Raw genomic sequence first — 21,396 nt, forward strand, 5'->3', positions numbered from 1 at the left:
ACCATATAACGTGTAACTTTATGCTTCGGTGAAGGAGTAAGAAGAACAGGCAACGGGGGCAAAGAAGCCTCTTTTGGAAGAGGACTAGAAGATTCTTTTGCCCCAAGTCTTACCTTTATCAGCTGACTCGAAATTTGACTTTTAACATCATCTCAAAAAGAATATAGGGGCGCCTGGGTGGCTCAGTCGGTTAAACATTGACTTCGGCTCAGGTCATGATCTCACAGTTTGTGACTTTGAGCCCCGTGTCGGGCTCTGTGCTGTCAGCTCAGAGCCTGGAGCCTACTTCGGATTCTGTGTCTCCTCCTCTCTGTGCCCTTCCCCCACTCGCACTCTCTCTCTGTCTCTCTCTCAAAAATAAATGAAACATTTTAAAAAATTAAAAAAAAAAAGAATATAAATACTCCATCATAGAGGCACACAGATGATATTAAAAGGAGACATCCAACACTCAGCCCAAATATATACATTAAGATACTAGTTCTCAAACATTTTAATACATGCCTCGGTAAGAAATCTACTTTACATCACCACCCAGAACAAATAATACTTTAACCATTACCACATGCAATGTAGCATGTATTTATGTTCCATTGCGTGCAACTGGAAGGTTTTTAAAGTGTTGGTTGCAATCAGGACAGATGGAGGTGAAGGAGAAGGCCTGGGAAGAGTGGAGAAAGTCGGGATAAATTAGGAGACTGCATCAGCTAGAAGGGGACAGTCACAAATCCCACATAAAAATTTTCAGTTAGTTCACCTTGGCTGGAGGGACAGGGGGTGAAGGAGTTTTTTCCACTTTGGTTGCCCTGTTTTTCACCCATTAATTGATTTCATGGCCCGCTGAGGGGGATGTGACCCATGGATTGAAAACAAACAAAAACAAACCCAAACGTGTACAAGACAGTACTACCTGTAGTGCCAGGAGTTCATAGTCTATGATAAATCCTATAATTATTTTGGTCAATGTGAAAGTAATTACACTGCCTTGTATTTTGGGCTAAAGGAATGAATCTGTTAAATGTAAATATTCAGCATACACCACACAATTTGCGACACTCGGCATTTTTTCAGTTTTTTAATATACCGAAGAATCTAAAAATAAATAAAACACAAAAATTAAAGTGGCCCAGCCTCTTGACCTCTGAATGGTCCTTCTTATTCCCAACAACTTTAAACAAAGAAACGAGGTCACACTCTGCCAGTTATACTCGCACATTTGTCATACCTGCTAGAGGAAGGTAGATAGTCTCCAAGGCCCACAGGAGCAGAGGTTGGCTGCAGCTAATTAGTAATAATGGCATATTTATGAACAAATGGGTCACCAAAGGAGGAAAGTGGGGGAGACAACGAGGCACAGAGACCCACTGGCAGCATATGTGTGTACACACACACACACACGCACGCGCACACACACACTCACTTCTCTCATTTTCTTTAAAGGTAGGCATGTTGGGGGCAGACTGGGTTCTCTGGGAAGAAGACTCTGAAACAGCTGAATGTACAAAAGGTTTGTTAGGAAGTGCCCTTGCGGTCGACACCTGTGGATGAGAAGCGAAGGAAGTAGGATTGGGCAAAGGAAGGATCCAGGCTGGGGTGCGGGCCCACCCACACCTGACAGATTTCACAGGGGGCTCTAGAGCTGAATGACCCCACAGAGCTATCCTTCATTGGCCGGACGTTTACATCCCTACCTCCCTCGACTGCCAGATGTGGGCCAGCCTAGGAAGGATATGACGTTGGTAGAGATGGTTCTCTGCAGCTGAGGCAGACCCTGAAGGACTGAGAACTGAAGGACGTTTGCTGACAATACCCTCAACTGCTGCAGCACCAAGATTCCCCTAAAGGGAGAACAGAGTACTTTATGTCTGTGTCTGTCACACATGTTGTCCCAAGGAAAAGCTAGCCTGTGCCATGTGTACAGACACAGACGACACACACCGAGTCTCACACAGCGTGCCCAACGTTGTATAGGTGAGGATGGGCTAGGATGTGTAGCTGTTAAAAAAGAAACGCTCCAAAATCGCGGTGGCTTATAACAACAGACTTCCCAGCTCATGTTCCAAGCCTACTGGACTTGGCCTGAGGCTCTGCCCTCTGTTGTCTTCCCTGTGACCTAGGCATAGGGAGCGATTGCCAGTACCCAGAGCGAGGGGGAGAGGAGTGAGGAAGAAAGCACGGGCTCTTAGAGCTTCGGGTTGAAAGAGATCTATGTCGCTTCTGCTCACATTTCATTGGCCCCACTCTGGTGGAACTCTACAATCTAATCCTCGTCCAGGAAGTGGAGTGGAAGCCAATTTTGGTGAACGGTCATACGATTTATCACAGTTACCTCCATCTCAGGGAACACTCGAGGAAGACTGAGAACGATGCCACACCACAAATCGCCGTTTCAGTTCGTGAAGTACAGAAATGGTTTGTGTTATCATTAAAAGTCTGTATCTGCAGAAAGAGAGGTAGGAGATTGGTGTGAGGCTCTTCAGGAGAGCGGCCACGAGAGCTGTGGCTTTCAACACATTTCTATGAAATTGAATTGAATTTTGGTTTTCCTTTGAATTTAGTTCATTGTAAAGATAACCTGGGTGGCACATCTACTAAAATACGTGGCATAACGATGCATGCTTTGAAGGAATTTTCTTTAAGTGTTAAATCTTTTATAATTATAAAACTAATATTTTTCATAGATTAGAAAAAGCACAAGAAAAAATTATGAGAGTCTAAATAAGTATAAGTAGGAAAACATATAAATCAATATAAGTAAGGAAAAAAAGTGACTTCGTCAGCTCAGGTTGCCCTAACAAAATACCACAGATGGGGTGGCTTAAGTGGTGGACATTTGTTTTCTCACAGTTCAGAGACTGAAAGTCCCAGATCAGAATGCCACAGGAGTGGTTGGGTTCTGAGGAGAGTTCTCCTCCTGGCTTGCAGACGGCCTTGGTCTTCATGTGTCCCTAAGTGGGGGAGGGGAGTGGAGAGAAAGAGAGAAATGAAAATTCAGAAAGAAATAAAAATAGGGAGATGGGAAAGAGAGAGAGAGAGAGAAAGAGAAGGAGAGATCTTACTCTTCTTACAAGGCCACAGTCCAATGGGATTATGGTCCCACCTTCATGATCTCTGTTAGCCTTAATTACCCACTGAAGACCCTATTTCCAGATACAGTCACATTGAGAGTGTAGGCTTCATCATATAAATTCTGGGGAGACACAATTCAGCCCTTAGCAAAATACAAACAAATCATATTCCTCAAAGTTATTGTAACAGGAAAGACTAGGTTATGATATAGTAACACAACTTAGTCACTTATAATAATAAAGGTTCAGTTTTCTTTCAGGCTATTTGCAGATCAAGAGTCAAAGCTCGTTCCATGTTGCTTTCGGTATATGTTCCATCTTACATGCTATTGGTCACCACAGCAGAGGGAAAGAGAGCTCTCAGCAACCTCAAACAGACAACGAAATGCTCCAGCCAAGAAGTAACCACATTACCTCTACTTGTATCTTATTTGCTAAACTAGACCCAGGCTCCCACCACAGACAGGAGGGCAAGGCCTAGCAGACCAACCATGTGCCCTGAAGGTAGGGAGTTGGACATCATTTTAAATAGTGTTCACAGATACTGTTACAAGTTGAGTTGTGCACCCCCCCCCATTCATATTTTGAAGCCTTAAGCCCATTATGTCAGAATGTGACCCTCTTTGGAAAGAAGGTCATCACAGATATAACTAATTAAGCAAGATGAGGTGGTAATGAAGTAGGGTGGGCCCTTAATCCATGCTGCCAACATTATAAAAAGGGGAAATTAGAACACAGACATGCACACAGGGAGAAAGCCACATAAAGATGAAGGTAGGCATCTTAGTGATGCTTCTACAAGCAAGGAACACCAAAGAATGCCAGAAAACCGCCAGGAGCTGGGAGCCAGGCATGGAGCAGATTCGTCTTCATCGCCCTCGGAAGGCAGCAAGCCTGTGACACCTTGATCTCAGACTTCCAGCCAGACTTTCAGCTTTTTAGCTTTAGCATTTGTCATTGTGCTTGAGCCGTAGTAGGTGTTCAATAGGGGCTTGGAGAATACATTCATGAGGTACAAAATTGGTTGATATAGATTAGAAGTGATACAGAATTTGAAAGGCAAGAGGGTTATGAGGAGGCTCGGTCATGCAAGAAAAGCCTCATGAAAGAGACAAAAGTTGAGACTTGTCGTAGCGAGTGGTGTGGGGAGAAAAAGAAGTAAAAATCACAGATCAGAGAGGTGAAGATGGTGATATGGGGAAATAGAGCCATATCTTAAATAACACTTGTAATAAATGACTCAGCTGCTAAAACAATGACGGGGAGTGTTGAGTGTGTAAAGGAGGTGTTGATGCTTTACCTAAAGCAACTTGGCAAGGCTGCAGCCAGCCGCTGATGACTCCATGGCCAAGTGCAGGATGCCTTTGTAAGAGAGGTGTCCTCAGATGGAGTGCCATTATTTATAGGGCTTAAGTAAATAACTTGAAAACAAGGGCCTGGCTTTAAGTTCTTATGGGAGGATCTTACCTTGGAAGTTCTGCTAACTCCTAAACAAAGGGCAAAAAGAAAAAGAAGTGCTCTGCGGGCAATTTAAAGACAAAAGCAGTCAGGATCTCAGAGCTGGGTTCCCGATTCTGCTACTGTGGCAAATCCCACTGCTTTTCTGTCTCCTGGTTCCTGTTAAAATCTGATACAATATTCCCAGGGATAACATTTCCTTTATTTATTCTCTAGCATTCAACAAACATTTGTGAAGTACCACTTAGCCTTAGGTGGAACTAAAATATTCTTTTAAAAATTACCTAATTTAAAACAATCACCCAATTTGCAACATTTTAAAATATTTAAAACGATAACTTGCTGTGTCACAATGCCAGAGGCTAACTGACAATAAGCACATCCGGAAGAGAAATTACTGTAGGAATAGGCATTTTTATGGTAGAATAGAAGAGCCGGGCTCAGTGGTTCCATTTATAAAGTGGCTCATTAATAGCACAGTAGCTGGCATGTCAATGGTAGTCAGTGAAGTGGTTGTTGAATGAATAAAAGTAGGCAGGCATTCACAGCTGTACACCCAGCTTTTAGACCAGTGCCTGGCATATAAAAAAAAAAATTAGGGGTGCCTGGGTGGCTCAGTCGGTTAAGCGTCCGACTTCGGCTCAGGTCATGATCTCACAGCTTGTGGATTTGGGCCCCACATCGGGGTCTGTGCTGACGGCTCGGAGCCTGGAGCCTGCTTCTGATTCTGTTGTCTCCCTCTCTCTCTGACCCTCCCCCGCTCACACACACACACACACACACACACACACACTCTCTCTCTCTCTCTCTCTCTCTCTCTCTCTCTCTCTCTCAAAATTAAATAAACATTTTTTTTTAAATTTTTTTAACGTTTATTTATTTTTGAGACAGAGAGAGACAGAGCATGAACGGGGGAGGGTCAGAGAGAGGGAGACACGGAATCTGAAACAGGCTCCAGGCTCTGAGCGGTCAGCACAGAGCCCGACGCGGGGCTTGAACTCACAGAGTGTGAGATCGTGACCTGAGCGAAGTCGGCCGCTTAACCGACTGAGCCACCCAAGCGCCCCTAAATAAACATTTTTAAAAAGCCATTTAAAATTTTTAAATATTGATGGAACAACAGATAACTAATTTTATTTATTTATTTATTCATTCATTCATTCATTTATTTATTCATTTCGCAATCACTTCTATTGTGATTTACATATAAACTTGATATGCAAATTCAGCATTAAAACCTCAACTGCTACTCAAGAGGCAAAGATTTGGCTCCAAGCCAATGCAGTAGAACCTTCCCCACTAGAATGAAAGCTCCATGAGGCAGAACATTGTCTGAATTAGTTGTTCCTTAATGTTTTTAATAGAAGTACATTAAATGAATGCAGGCTAACTTTTAGTAGTCTTTTCTTTACAAAAACAAAAACAAAAACAAAAACAAAAACCTTGCAAGAAAAACCCAAGTTCTTTTGCTATAGTAGTAACAAGCATCTTTCATGCCACTATCTTAAGACATTTTAGTTCAGAATTTGCAGCCTGTGAGAAGGCAGTACCATTCTTGACGTCCATGAGACTGGGCCAGCACCTATGCTTAAATTAATCTAACTTTTATGAGTTTCCTCAGTGTTAACCACAATCCAAGTGGGGGAGTATAAATTTAAAACAAACAACAACAAAAAAGATTGTCTTTCAGGAATGAAAAATAAATATAATCTGAAATCAATATTTATGAAGTTGTGATTAATTGACTGATGACCAAATGATTACAAAATGTCTGTCTGAAACATCTACTCAAATTTATTAGCTTTGACCAAAAAAAATTAAAAAACAATCTGAACTGGGTCAATGAAAGAATAATGCATGCCTAATCAATTTTTAATAGCACTTAAGATTTTATATTTTTTTAAACTTGCTTTTAAATAATTTATCATAAAAATGAATCTGATTTAAACAAGGGGTAAAAGGTGTTCCATAGCTATTTGATGGTTTTCTTAGCAAAGAAATTCAATTATAACTGACTTTTTATTACTGAACTACTTTATTAATAATAATACATCTTGCACTTACACTAAGGCATGGGGCCAACAATCTCAGAGAATCCAAGTGAGATCTAGGATTTAGTTCCAAATCTACCATTTCCTGGTGGTTTATCTCTCTAGGTCTCAATATCTTCATCTCTGAAAGGAGAAACCTGCTAAAAAAAAACACCCTAGATTCTTTCTAGTTGTAAAAGTTTATAATTCTAAGAATTTAGGGGGCTTTAGCCCATCTCAGATGTTCTATCTGACACAATTCCTTGGGTCACAGGACTCTCCATAAGGCTACTAGGAAGTCCAGAAAGAGCTTGCGCAGGAAGTCAATGAGCCAAGTAATCTTTGTTTTTCTATTAGAGTAATAGCGTTAATTTAACAAAATTGGCCAAATAACATCTATTTAGAACATGATTTGTCAACAAAAGGAAATGCTGTTCATAGAGCAGAAGGAAAGGATAGTTCCTAGCCTTAAACCATTTGCATTATCAAAAGCAAAGCCTGGGAATTGGCATGCAATCAGTTTGGGCCTAGAGGGAGTCGTAATCAACCTGTATTGCTAACAGTATTATTTAGATATGTACGTGTGTGTACCTATCCACCAAACATTAGTTAAAAAAAAAAAAAGCAGGTACGTTATGGTATGATCCTATTTGTGGTTATACACATATACATGACTTAAAATGTTTGGATATGTTCTAGAATTTAACAGTGATTACCACACAGGATAGAAAAGTGAGGCGTTAGTACCAAAGAAATTTGGCTTATTATTTTATTTTATTATTATTTCGATGTTTATTTATTTTTGAGAGAGAGAGAGTGAGCAGGGGAGGGGCAGAGAGAGAGAGAGAGAGAGAGAGAGAGAGAGAGACAGAGGATCTGAAGCGGGCTCTGCGCTGTCAGTACAGATCCCAATGTGGGGCTTGCACTCAGAAACCATGAAATCATGACCTGAGCTGAAGTCAAATGCTTAACTGACTGAGCCACCCAGGGCACCCCTGCTTATTATTTTATATATTTAAAAATGGCTTACTTTTCTTAAGATGAGCCTTATTTTTATAATTAGCAAAAAGCTAATTTTTTAAATTATAATTTAATTTTTAATTTTAAATTAAGTTTATAATTAGCAAAAATCAAATTTTTAAAAAGTCTTCCATTTTGAAGTGAAAAACAAGTAAAGGCAATTTTTACAGCAGCCTGTGTCTGTAGCTAAAGAAAATATTACCTTTTGTGGAACAGTCACCGAGTACCAGATACTAGATATCATACACAATCTCTGACCTCAAGAAACAGTCTATTGCGGGGGCAAACACATAACCAAATATAATACAACGTGATCAACACAGAAATAACTATGTGGACAAAGCACTAAGCACCAAGAAGCCATGACAATGACAGTGAATGTGGAAAGAGATGTTGGGAAGAGTCTAGGTTTTGACATTTTACCTAAAAGGTAGGGTATGATTTTTTAAACTCAGCTTTGTGACTGAGTATTAACACCAATCATTGAGGTGATTAACAAGAAATGAATTTGCCCCAATAACTAAAAAAACAACCACAAAAAAATGTCTTCAACATGTCTCCCTGCTGCAGTTTCTAGGGATGGATGTGAAAGGCAAAACATTCTCAGTCCTACATCCCACTCAAAGGGTGGGAATGACAGGTCCTAACATACCATCTTAGCTATCAGTGAGGTGAGAATAGGAAGAACACAGCAGGCTGGGGACAAGGTGAAACTTGAATGACAGTGGGTATCGACCTGGAGCTGTCTCATTCTGAAGCCTAACATCTACACTCCTGGCCAGGAATGATGCATTAGGAAAACATGTGAATTCCAGACTCCATAAAAATATGACTTCAAAAAGCCAAAAAATAGCCAAACCAAGTGACTTTATGCCAGGCATTTTGAAAAAGTGGCCAATAACCAGGCAGTTTTCCCTAGTTCTCCAATTCCAAACGCATGATGGCCTCCAATTCCCAGGAAATGAAGTTATTGAGATGTTTCAAAGAATTTTCACTGTCACCTGTGAGCAGATTTTGAACTGGACTTAGACTTCTTCAGGCTGGTCCAGTCTCATTATTGTCTGTTTCTTTGAGACATGATAGTAAACATACATTGACCTCTTTTAATGCACACGCACACACACATGCGCACGCGCACACACACACACACACACACACACACACACACACACACACACTTTACCAAGAAGGAAGCTAAGAAGCAGAAAGGTCAAATACATTATCTGAAGCCAGTAGAGCCAGAAAGTTGTTGGGACAGTGATTTCTACCGTCCCGTACAGATCCAGAAACCCTTTCCTTTGACCACATGCTGCTTCTAATTATACTGTCTCTGTGTCATTTTCCCAAAGATCGGTAGAAGTAGTTCCATTGGTTTTGCTTTTAATCTCTCTACTCACAAATTGTATTTGTTTGCATTAATTAATCACATTGGCCCTCACTTAAAGTAAGTTGCAATTAAATTCCAAATCTGTTACATTCAAGATTCATGAAGGAACTTTTAGAGTTTTTCTTTTTCACTAGTAGGAAATGCTAACTTAGAACCTCACACATTCTCCTTCCGAGTTCTACAGCCCAATGTTACCTAGCTTATCCAAACCACGCACCTGAAATGAAGGCTTCACAGGCTTGTTCAAGTGCTTTCCAGAGGATGGACAGCTGGCACTGTTTGCAGCTTTCTCACTTGGACGTGTAAATCAGAGTTCGTGGCTCTGACCCTTTAGTCTCCGTTAGAAACCACAGAAGGGCCAACGAAAAGCAAGCCTTCAGGGAAACCTGCGATTAAATGTATCCAAATCGTCTCAGAAAGAGATCAAGAGACAATCACTGTTTGTTGTTTTTAAGGAACATCGCATCATTTCAGAATGGAAAAAGATCTGAGAGCGGCAGAAAGGTTTTTTTGTTTTTTGTTTTTTGTTTTTTTAATTAAAATGTAGACATAACATTTTATCTCTTCCTGTTTTGACTGCGCCGTGCGTTTGCAGACTGTGTGGGGTTTAATTTTTAGGCAGAAAACTTCCACCCACCTTCCGGGAAAGAGTAAGGCATTTAAAATCGCTTTCCCCATCTTCCTCTCTGCTCTGCACTGTTACTCTTTCATTTAAACTTTCAAGATCCTCCATCAATGCCCATAGTAAACCGCCTTCCTCCTCATTCTCAAGAATCTTGCAGCTTCCGAACCCGGGGCCTTTTTTTTTTTTTTTTTTTTTTTTGAATGAAAGTAAGAAAGGGAGGAAAGGAAGGAAGCCCCGGAGGGAGGGAGGGAGGAAGGAAGGAAAGGAAAAGCCGTGGCGGCCGCACGTTTCAAAAGCGCGTTTTCGTTTCCTCTCCCGGCGGGTTGTGGCCCTGCCAGGCTGCCGTAGCCGGCCTCGCGCGGCCCCAGTCGCGGCTAGGAGCCGCCGTCGGCGGGACTTCCGTGTTGGCGGGATTCTGAACGCTGCCATGGCTCAGACCGTGCAGAACGTTACATTGTCGCTCACTCTGCCCATCACGTGCCACATTTGCTTGGGGAAGGTAATGGGTGATTCTGGGCACTTCTCGAAACAGGGTCGGGTATGAAGTCGCCCTCCGGAGCCGAGGGCGGTCTCCGTGTGTGGCGGGGACGGGGAGATGGGTGCAGACGCTTACCCGCGTTCTCCTCGGGCGCTGGGAGGCCGCGTCCTGGGGGACGAAGGGAACGCGTCGTGGTTGCTGGGTTCATCCTCTGCGCCTTTTGGAGGGGGATGACAGCGGCCTGGGGTCTGAAGGAAGGGCGGCCAGGCGGCTCTGTTAGCTCCGCCGGCCTCACCCGGCCGGCCGACTCCGACGTCGAAGGAGGCCTCGTCAGTAAGGAATCGCAACAGTATTTTACGCCCCTTTGCCACCTGTGTGGCTTGTGTGAAGCCCGTTAAAGCACGTTTCCTGGGAGTCTTGCCCAAGATTCCTTCGTCCCCTACACAAGTGGAATGTTCTTGTCCTTGGGCCTGCTCGCTGTGCTAATTGGAGAGTCTTTTCCATTTCCAACATCCTTTCCTTTGCTTAACCCTGCCTTTAGAATGTCCTTTGCTCTGGGTTCAAAATTTGAAAGGTAAATAGTACCCACCCCTGAGTGGTATTAAGAATGAGAGGCATGGTCTTTTGGAACCATTCAGCGATGAGATGGAATCCCCGCTCTTTGTGTTGCAAGAGGTGTCTAACTGTTTGTGAAGCTAAAGTAGTTCTGAATTAGAAACGGAATTTTGAAGAGTCTGATGCATTCGTCTCTTCTTTCATTTCCGTTTGTGCCTCCCATTTGGTTTTTAAAAGAGCGTTTCTTTAACGCATAGATCAAGAACGAAGATCCTATGGATGAGCAGTCAGACTTTTTTCCCACCCCGAATTGTTTTTACATTTGTGATGTGTCTGTTTACCCTCGAGTGCAGACTGAAACTACAGCCTCCTGCATGGAATTGAGACCTAGAAACTTCATAGAGCAAACATTGGAGTGCCAGCCAGTATGATCATCTGCCTTAGGTGTTTGGGGTTCTGTGTGAATTTAAGAGTTCAAGCAGTAGTAGGAAGTCAGGCTTGGAAGCAACTGATAACTCTTGGTATCAGTCAGAATGAAATGCCAAGGAAATAGCAAATGTGCTGTGAGAGCATACAGGGGATGGCTTGATCAATTCTGACTGGAGAGATCAAGGATGGTGGCATAGAGGGTGGTATTTGAGCTGGTATTTGCTGCCACTGCCTACATACAGAGCTGGGAGGAGGGGGAGATGATGTTTATATTTGCTAGTCTACATTTGGTTTCTGACATGAAGTTGCCACAAGTACGGGTTAAGTTCTGAGTGCATTTACTCTCAACGGTAGCATTAAAAGCTGATAAAAATACCTTGGGAAATAATTTTCCTTTGGTCTTAGTTGTACACATTATGTCTAGTTTCCATTAGTTAATAGGCTCTTTTGCAGTTGTGTTGACAATGTGTTCTGCCTGGTTGATTTTCCATACCTGTGCTTTTTGTGTTTAACAAAAAAGGATACCTAGTAGAATACAGTGATTTGCAGTTTACAGAATGCTCTTGTATGCATTTAATTACTTCATTTACTCATTTCACCAGTGCTATGAAATAGATAGGGCTGGTTGCCCCATTTTTTTGACATAAGAAAGCTAAGGCTTAGAGTCTCTGGCTTGAACCTCTGTTATTTGTCTCTTCAGTAAATTACTTCCTAAAAACTCACATGAGCTCATCTGTGATAGCAGACACTCTTGTAGTGTGCCTCCTCCCCTCATCCCTTTCTCTCTTTTTTTCCTGTATTGCTTAGCTGTGTTCTAAAATGAAATCTAATAAAAGATTAATGGTTTGTAAACAGGCATCTTCTGTCTACTGTGGAAGCATAAATGTATTGAAGGCCTGAGTTCTGTGTTCAGACTATGAGTTTTAGCTTCTTCCATTTGCTAGTTCTGTGACCTTACACAAGTTACTTAACCTGTCTCAGAACAGTTTCCTTATCTGTGAGATGGGAATGGTGATAGAAGCAACACTCTTTCTTGCATTCTGGGCACAATTAAATGAAGTAATTCAATTGTAGTGTTTAGCATAAGGTCTGGGGCATAATAATATTCAATAAATATTAAACTTTAGTGTGGGCACTGAGACAGGCCCTCAAATGAGGAAACCAGCCTTTCTGGTAACTGTTCTTCCCAGTTGCTTCCTGAGGAAGTGCACTCATTCTATGAAGATTTGCTTTCCCAATGGAGTGGGACCTGTTTGTTCTAGAAATTGCCACAGTACATCCAGGTTTTAACTGGTTCCATATAACTGCTGCCTTTTGTACAGTTAAAGGAAATCTGATCTGTTTGGGCCACTTAACCCTCACCACATAATGGTAGTTGTGGAGTACTGGAGATAGCATGACCTGGGGTAGTACCATGTTTCCAATGCCGCGTCCACCTCCCTGACACACACCTCTGGCCACCTCTGACATCTGCCTTAAGGTCCTTTTTGACTAGCCCTCTCTCAGATAACCATTCTTTTGCTGCCCTCGTTATTTGTCCAAAAATCTCACCATTAGCAAGATTCTTTTCTTTTGATTGTTCAACAGAATTAGGAGCCATTATCCCTGAGAGGTCACTGTTAAAAAAAAAAAAAAAAAGAAAAGGAAAGAAAAAAAAGTGCATATTACCTTAAAGGAAGAGTTGGGGGTGGGAGAGACCTTAAATCTGAATAGATAATATAGATGCTGACAGGGATGGGGAAGAATAGAGACGTAAGAGTAGTGGAGATAGCCTAAGTATGCACACTGTCAATACTTTGTCTTTTGGATACAAATGTACTTAAAATTGGATAGTTTAGACATTTTGCATTTTCTGCCTTTCTCTGCCTTAGCCTTAAAGGTGGATTCTTTCTGCTTAATAATGTTTAACAACCTTGCCAATATCTCAAGAGCTCTATGTGTTTGAAGAAGTTAGATACACATCCTGTGGGATGAGTTATGTGTAATATATTTTCTTGCCTATTCCTCCTTAATTTTTTCCTTTTGCCTAGAACTAGTGGGCCAGCAAGCAGAAATACAGGTTCAGGATATCAGTTAAGTGACATTTAGGTCCTGGTACCAGATTGCTACAGACCAGTTTATCTCTAGATAATTCCAGTCATTTTTCTCATCAATTAGGATTCCAACTGCAAAATCAAATTATTGTTGCATGTTTTTGACTAAGTCTGCATTTTTCCGTGAGTAACATGTCTCCCAATGTAGACTATAGTTAGTTTAATGAAAGGTGAAGGAGGTTTTGAAGTGAAGTGACAAGCAACTAGACTTCTGGTGCTCTTCAACGTTAGTATATCATATTCAGTTATTCGTCACTTGAGTATAAGTCCAGTTTGAGACTTCAATATAAAAAAACTAGAGTATTTTGAAATTTAGAAAGGAGTTGAAATTGAGGTTCAAATATGTGGAATGGAATTGTGTTGGAATGAATGGACATAATAGCAAATCTTTAAATACAGACTATTTTTCATTTGGAAGGGAATCAAGCTTTGTGTAGCTCTACAGTATTAAGATTTGTACTTATGTAAGGGCAAGCCCTGTGGCTGAAATAATCCAAAATGAAATCACCTTCCTTAGGATATGGGGTATGTGTCTCTTGCAGTGTCCAAAGTAGGGTGGACTGTTTCAAGCTAAGAATACTACAGGAAGAATCCCTTCTTTGAGGGAGGCCTTGCTTTCCACCCATATTGTTGATTAAAAATGTTGACAAGGTAAGGCTAGGTAAGAAGCCTTATGCAACTCAATAATTAATCAGTGTTCATCAGGGGCTGTTGATTGGCCAGCATGTTCTCGACCTCAGTACATTGAGCCCACGTTTGATTCCTGATTGACTCCTCAGTTCCCAAGAGTGGATTGTACATAATTGTCACAAGTAATTTACTTTGACAAAAGCCATATGGACTACATCTTTTTCCTTTCCAAATTAAGTTTGAAGAATGCAGACACTTTCAAAAAATACAGTATTATGTTTCTATGTACTTAGGGCATAATTTAAAAATTACTAAAAAAAAAAGTATTGATGTATCCTAATAATTTTAAGATTGGTATGTAAGAGCTGACATATTTACTAAAGAAATATGATTCTTGAAAGCATTCTAGGTAGTGATGAAGGTGGGGGAGGCAAGATATATTATTTTTTCTTTTACCTAGAAAGAAATGGAGACCTAAACCAATAGGTATTAAGCAACTTAGTTCTCAGGATCACATAGTTTTAAAGTTCTAGGACCTAAGTTTTGGCCCAGAGCCAAAGATTTCTTGAAACATAGCAAGAACAATCCAGAAATTTCATTTTGAAAAGTTTCCAAAATCCCCAAATTGAGGCAGAGGAGTTATTATTACCCATCATTTTTATACCTCAGCCTTCTTTTTCAGTCTTTCTAGGTCTTCCCTAGTGAAACCCATAAAATTTTGACATAGGTGCAAGAAAGAATATTATTTGAAGAAAAATGAACTCGAGTCTCTAGCAAAGATGATAAAAGGCACAGGAACTGACTTTAAGTGTAATTGCCAGGCCAGTTAAGTTGCTTTTCCTTCCCATCACTTCTCTCAGTGGCCTTTTTCTACAGCCCCTATTGACCCCAAAGTCTTGTTCCAAATTTCTTGCTTCTTTCAGGCATGTGCTCTCTATTTCTTACTCCCAGATTATTGTTCACTAACTCTGTACTAAGGAAGAAAAAACTATTTCTTAGTTGAAAGAGCACTCACTTTGCAGTTGGATCACATTGAATGATGGTTAAATACTGGTTCTGCCACTTATAACCTGTGTTATTTTTTCCTTGAGTCTCAGTTTCCACAGCTGATAATGAATTTGATACTACCAACCCCATTAGGTTGTTAGGGAAATATGTGAATAGTTTACACCAGTGGTTCTGAAAGGGTTGGGAGTGGATTTCATCCTGCAGGGACATTTGGCAGTGCCTAGAGACGCCTCTGATTGTCTCCAGCGGTGTGCTACTTGCATCTACTGGGTAGAGCCCAGGGATGTTGCTAGCTAAACATCCTACAATATACAGGACAGATCCCTATATCAAAAAGTTCTTCAGTCCAGGGGCCCCTGGGTAGCTCAGTTGGTTGAGCGTCAGACTCTTGGTTTTGGCTTGGGTCATGATCTCATGGTTTGGTTTGTGGGTTTGAGCCCCTGGTCCGGCTGACAGTGTGGTGCCTGCTTGGCCCTCTCTCCCTCTCTCTCTGCCCCTCCCTCACTTGCATGCACACTCTCAAAATAAATAAACTTAAAAAAAAAAAAGTTCTTCAGTCCAGAATGTCAGTAGTGCTGAATTTGGGAAACCTTGTCCTAAACCAGTGTATAATAACTCCTAGTAGGTGAGTCCAGGATGATATGGATATTAATGAATAACCGATTTTGACATGACTTCTCTCAGGTACATCTATTTTTTAAGAAAGGAGCTTTGGTGGTAGAGTGGTCTCTTAAAATTGAAACATCTTCAAATAAAAGAAATGAAAACTGTGTAGTAGAATTACAGATTTAGGGTTAATCTTTTCTGCATCTAGGATTGCCCTCTCAGGCCCATTTCAGTGATAAGAGCCCACTTTTTTTTTTTTAATTTTTTTAATGTTTATTTATTTTAGAGAGAGAGAGACAGACAGAGTGCAAGTAGGGGAGAAGCAGAGAGACGGAGACACAAAATCTGAAGCAGGCTCCATGCTCTGAACTGTCGGCACAGAGCCCGACGTGGGGCTCGAACTCACAAGCAGTGAGATCATGACCTGAGCTGAAGTCAGATGCTCAACCGACTGAGCCACCCAGGTGCCCTAAAGAGCCCACTTTTCATACCTTGCTTTCTCTTCCATTCCTCCTCCTCCTCACCACCCTCAGGGTGCATTATCCTAGACTATCATTTCAACATCCTTACTCTAGATGAGTTTGGAATTGTACATGTCACTTGCCATTGTTGACTTGCATTTTTATTTCATAAGAATACTGTTTTACTGCCACAGATCTCATTTGAGAGTAAATTGGATGGAAAGTTTAATAATATAGGCAAATTATGACTATTTCTTTATCTCAGAAAGTTTTTATTGAAGAAAATTATATGCATATTTTGATACTGTATATACCAGGATCTTGGTAGAGGAAGATGGGTGGACAGGAATTGTGGGAGGGCTAGATGCTTTGTATTTTGCTCTTATAGGTTACAGTCAAATAAATAACAAGTAATTTGTTTTAGTAGTTATTTCTTGTTTATAGGTTTCTATTCTCCTAAGGTAAATTTAAACCATTGTTTAGAAATAATCATCTGATAAGTACTTAGTCCAAAGAAGTGAATTAGTCAACGTTTCAAAACTCCAACCCAATGAGAGTGACAATACCGGGTATCAAACAGTGAAAATAATTCTCCTGTGGTGGCATTGCCAGTGGCTCTTAGCAGACAGACTCAAGTCGTCTGCCTGTGGTTGTTCTTCTATATAATTTGGTGTATTAAATGGAAAGGTTAAACTTTTGCTGTTTCACAGTTTGGCAGTGGCCATTGACTTTTTGCTTCTTGAGACACTTAAAGGAACGTTATCTCAGCCTTTCATTTTAATACATCAAAATTCACTTGTATTAATCTTTTTTTTTTTTAATTTTTTTTTCAACGTTTATTTATTTTTGGGACAAAGAGAGACAGAGCATGAATGGGGGAGGGGCAGAGAGAGAGGGAGACACAGAATCGGAAACAGGCTCCAGGCTCCGAGCCATCAGCCCAGAGCCCGACGCGGGGCTCGAACTCACGGACCGCGAGATCGTGACCTGGTTGAAGTCGGACGCTTAACCGACTGCGCCACCCAGGCCCCCCTCACTTGTATTAATCTTAGAGTGTGCCAGGCATTATAGCAAGTGCTATAGGTGGATACAAAGATGAGCATGCCCCTCTCCTGCCCCCAAGGAGCCTGAACTCTAACAGGGAGAACAGAATGTAAACAATTTTCTAAGTAAAGCACAATGCAGATAGAAGTGAACATTAAATCAATGCATAAGGAGTACCCTTAGGAAAATCAGACAAAGACCCGGTTAATTCTAAAAAGGATTAATGAAGGGCTTGCAGAAGAGGTAGCAGTTGATCTTCATCTTAAAAGCTGGAAGGGAGTCTATTTTCATTGGGGAAGCTGGAGGCCAGCAGGATATATCAAGCTAAGAAATGAGAGCACAATAAACAGGGAGCTTCCAATGTGCCTATTAATTTGGTGAACATCAAGTAGATCTGTGTGCTTGAAGTGCAGGTTATATCAAGTATTGAAATAGAAGATCAGTATCGAAATAGCAGACGAAATGGCTACTTAAGAACCAGATTATGTTGTTCTTTGAATGCTATACTTAAAACTGTGAACAGGGAAAAATCATTGCTGTTTTGCAGGAGAGCAGTGAAAGCTACTGATCCTTATTTTAGAAAGGTAGCTCTGGCATCAGTATGAAAGGTGGACAGAACTGAATATTTGGAAGCCAGGAAGCTTGTGAGGAGGTAGGTCATTGCAGTAGATCCAAGGGTAAAGGAATGAGAACCTGAACTCATTGAAGTGAAGATGGAAAAGAAGGGATACATGATAGGTAAAAATAAAACAAAACAAAAAACATTTGGAGGTAGATTTGCCATATTTTGACATTCTGGGATGGACTTTTTTCACATTATAACTGAAAAAAAATTTTTGTAATGTTTATTTTGAGGGAGAGAGAGACAGAGTGCGAGCGGGGAGGGCAGAGAGAGAGGGAGACATAGAATCCGAAGCAGGCTCCAGGCTCTGAGCTGTCAGCACACAACTTGACGCGGGGCTCAAACCCACAAACCATGAGATTGTGACCTGAGCCGAAGTCGGACACTTAACCGACTGAGCCACCCACGTGCCCCTTCACATCATAACTTTTTGAAACCTGGCTGTATCTTACAAGTGATGGCATATTACAGTTGTATTTGGCAGCATTTTCCATTCTGTTTTCTTAGTGGCACATAAAATATTGGTGCATCTTAAAGTCTCTGGCTTCTTAGACTTGATACATGATACCAGAATTTGGTGAAAGATTGGATGGTGAGGATAAGTGAGTCAGAGATAGCTCTGAGTGCTTTAGCCCAAGTAATGAGGCAGTACTGCCATGAACTTAGATGAGGAATGCAGCAGGAGGTGCAAATGTGTGGAGGAGGCCAAGTTCAGTTTTGAACATGCTGTGGTTGAGGCAGCTACAAGATCCTTCCATGGTGTTAGCTCCTAAGCATACAGAGATAGTAATGTTATTACCTTTTCTTTTCTTTTCTTTTTTCTTTCTTTCTCTCTTTTTTTTTTAGGATTATTTTGTGGTATTCTCTGTATTTACATCTTTACATTTCTAAATCTTAATGCCTGAATGAAAAGTACACTGAGTTAAACCACTGTTTTCAGAGGCAGAAGCTCATTGTCACTAAAGGGCTTGCCCAAGATCGAACAGCTCAAATGGCAGAGCTGGAGTTGGCCCCAGGTTTATCTCTCAAAGCCTAAGCTCTGCCACTTACTGAGGTCCAGTTACAGAGGGTTCTCAGGAGTTGTCATAGGAAAGATGTTAACATCATGTGATACATGAGATTAAGAGAGGAAATAGAACTATGCCAGATAAGATGGCCCAGGAAAAAACATTAGAGAAAGCAGCTCTACCACCTCCGGTATTTTGATTAGAAGCAACTTACCCTCTGATCCTCTTTTCATTGTGACTCCTCTCCAGCATTACTTCAGCCTTATCCAGACCAGTTCATTGGCTCTATGAACATCGCTTTTTCACCGTCATCATTACCATTCATACACTCATGTCCCTTGTTAGCTGTGGACATTTATGGTCATCATTCCCTTGTCTCTCTCTTTCTCCTTGGCAAAAATCCAACTCTGAGTAAACTGTACTACTCATTTGCTTCCTGCCTGAAACTGAACAGGTAAAAATTGGTAAGAAAAATACACATCTATGTTCAATTGGTCTTAGTTTATAGTCAAAACCACAGATCTCAAATAGGAACTCAACAATGTTTGGCAATCCTGCCAAAATTACTAGTAAGTTTACTTTTTCACTTTTCAAAATAACTCCTTTTATCCTATTTTCTCAAGTTGATATCCCTACCCAACTTCTCACTCTCAATTGGTAACCTCACCTTGTATTTAATGATAAAATATAGGCATTTGGAACAGTTAGATATGAGTTCTCTCATTTCCATCAGCAGATCTTCCAACCTTTGCATTTGTTCTCACACCCTGAGTCTTCCCTTTTGTTACCGTGAAAGACAGATCCTCAATCCCATAAAAGCCAAACCTCTGCTTTGTGCTTTGGATTTCATTACCTCTTGACTTCTTAGGGACTTTGCTGCCTATGGCTCTGATCCCTGCTTTTCTTTCTTCATCATTAATATTCCCTCCTTACCATAACATTCCCATTGGCATTTCTTATCATGGTCTTATTTTTATGCTCACTCCTTTACAGCAAAACATGAAAGAATTGTCTATATTCTGTCATCACTTCACCTTCTCTGTCTCTCAGACTTCAATTAAGTTTCCACCCCTATCATTCACTGAAACAGTGCTTGTCAGTAACACATCACAATGACTTCCATGTAATTAAATCCCATAGTCATTTCTCTGTCCATATCAAGCTCATTTTCTTCTTATTTGACATGCTTGGCTACTGTCTTCCTCTTGAAAAACTTTTCTTGGCTTCTGTAAGACTAGTTCCCTTTGCTGTTGCTCCTTTTTTTCCTTCCTCTGCTTCCTGGAATGCCTTGTCTCCAGCTACTCTGCCCATGGAAGGGATCTCCTCCAGTCCTGTAGCTTTAATTTTTTATGCCAGTGATTCTCAGACTCTGCGTTGTCCATTTAAAAGTCACCCTGGCATCACAGATTTAATGTAGCCAAAACAGAGTTCTTGATTTCCACCACCTATAAGACTCCTCTTCCTCCACTTTTCTCACCTTAGTTAATGATAGCACCAACCATTGTGATGTCCAAAACCTTTTTTTAGATTGGAGAGGTATTTAACCTTAGTTGTGGGAGCAGTTACAGAGAAAATACTGATTGCTTTTATGGGGTGCCTGGGTGGCACAGTCGGTTGAGCATTTGACTCTTGATTTGAGCTTAGGTTATGATCCCAGGATTGTGGGATGGAGCCCCGCATCAGGCTGCGCACTGAGTGTGGCATCTGCTTAAAATTCTCTTTCCCTCTCTCCCCACCCCCCCTCTTTCTCTCTCTCTCTCTCTGTCCCCCTCCCTCCCTGTACCCCTCTCCCCTGCTCATGTTCTATTTCTACAATAAAAAAAAAATACTGATGGCCTTTAAATGAGCTTCTAATGAGGGAAGCCTGTAGTGAGTAGGAGACCATCTTGAATCTCCTTAAATGTGCACAGTTTTATGTTTTGACCATTGGCTTTCATCCATTTTATATGAGTTCATGACTTAAAAAAAAAAAAAGACATTAAATCGCTGCTTTAAAAGCCCAAGAAGATAAGTTTTCTTTCATTAGCTGAGTTTCTTAATTTAGGGGTATATGTACTTCTAGGAGTATTGCAGGAATGTGATGTGTGTGTATGTGTGTGTGTGTTGCAGGAAGCTACAGGCTAGATAAGGCAATATCTTTTTGGTATGTAGTTTGAGAAATTTTTTCTTCTTTTTTTTTTTTAAATTTTTTTTTTTTTTTCAACGTTTATTTATTTTTGGGACAGAGAGAGACAGAGCATGAACGGGGGAGGGGCAGAGAGAGAGGGAAATACAGAATCGGAAACAGGCTCCAGGCTCTGAGCCATCAGCCCAGAGCCTGACGCGGGGCTCGAACTCACGGACCGCGAGATCGTGACCTGGCTGAGGTCGGACGCTTAACCGACTGCGCCACCCAGGCGCCCCGAGAAATTTTTTCTTCTTAAAACATTTCATGACTTAAAGATGAAATTAAAACACCCAAAAATATATAATGGTCTGGACTCGGATGCATCACTTGACTTTTTAGGAAAAAACCGAACCTGCAAAGGAAGTTCCAACTTGTCTGCCTCTTGAGACTCTGACCAAGAATACGTCCTAGATAAACATTCACTCCTTGCTCTGTAGGTAGGCTCACTTTAGAAGAAGAGTTTGAGAAGCTGTCCTTCATGGTCTCATTCATTCATTCAGATCAGTCCTGTCCAATCATTTGAACTGAATGAATTAGAATTGGTTTCTCTAAAAGGAAGTCTAAATGCATGCTGGATTATCTTCTCTTATTTAGTTTTCGTATGTTAGTGTTCATAATCCAGGGAGCATCTAAACGTTTGGAAAGCCAGACAAAGACCAGAGAGTGAGTGAGTCCGTCCGTCCTTCCTTCCTTCCTTCCTTCCTTCCT

At 41.1% G+C, this 21,396-nt stretch overlaps 1 protein-coding gene and 1 long non-coding RNA gene across 2 annotated transcripts in view; one reads left to right on the forward strand and one right to left on the reverse strand.

The window, feature by feature from the left end:
• Nucleotides 1-477: 477 nt before the first annotated feature.
• LOC121037821 (uncharacterized) lies at nt 478-9,905 on the reverse strand. The gene is made up of 4 exons (XR_005794008.1): nt 9,181-9,905; nt 2,846-2,948; nt 2,330-2,439; nt 478-661 (listed from the first exon to the last, which is right to left on the reverse strand). It is a non-coding gene; the product is annotated as an uncharacterized LOC121037821 (long non-coding RNA).
• A 46-nt stretch (nt 9,906-9,951) lies between these two features.
• Nucleotides 9,952-21,396, forward strand: part of OBI1 (ORC ubiquitin ligase 1) — a 42,013-nt gene continuing 30,568 nt past the window's right edge. The window contains exon 1 of the mRNA XM_040487277.1: nt 9,952-10,087. Coding sequence (XP_040343211.1) covers nt 10,016-10,087 — 72 coding nt within the window. The 5' untranslated portion in view covers nt 9,952-10,015. The remainder of the gene's footprint in view (nt 10,088-21,396) is intronic.

This window comes from Herpailurus yagouaroundi, unplaced genomic scaffold, assembly GCF_014898765.1.
Source record: "Herpailurus yagouaroundi ecotype Mexico unplaced genomic scaffold, PumYag 164, whole genome shotgun sequence".
Taxonomy (NCBI): Eukaryota; Metazoa; Chordata; class Mammalia; order Carnivora; family Felidae; genus Herpailurus; species Herpailurus yagouaroundi.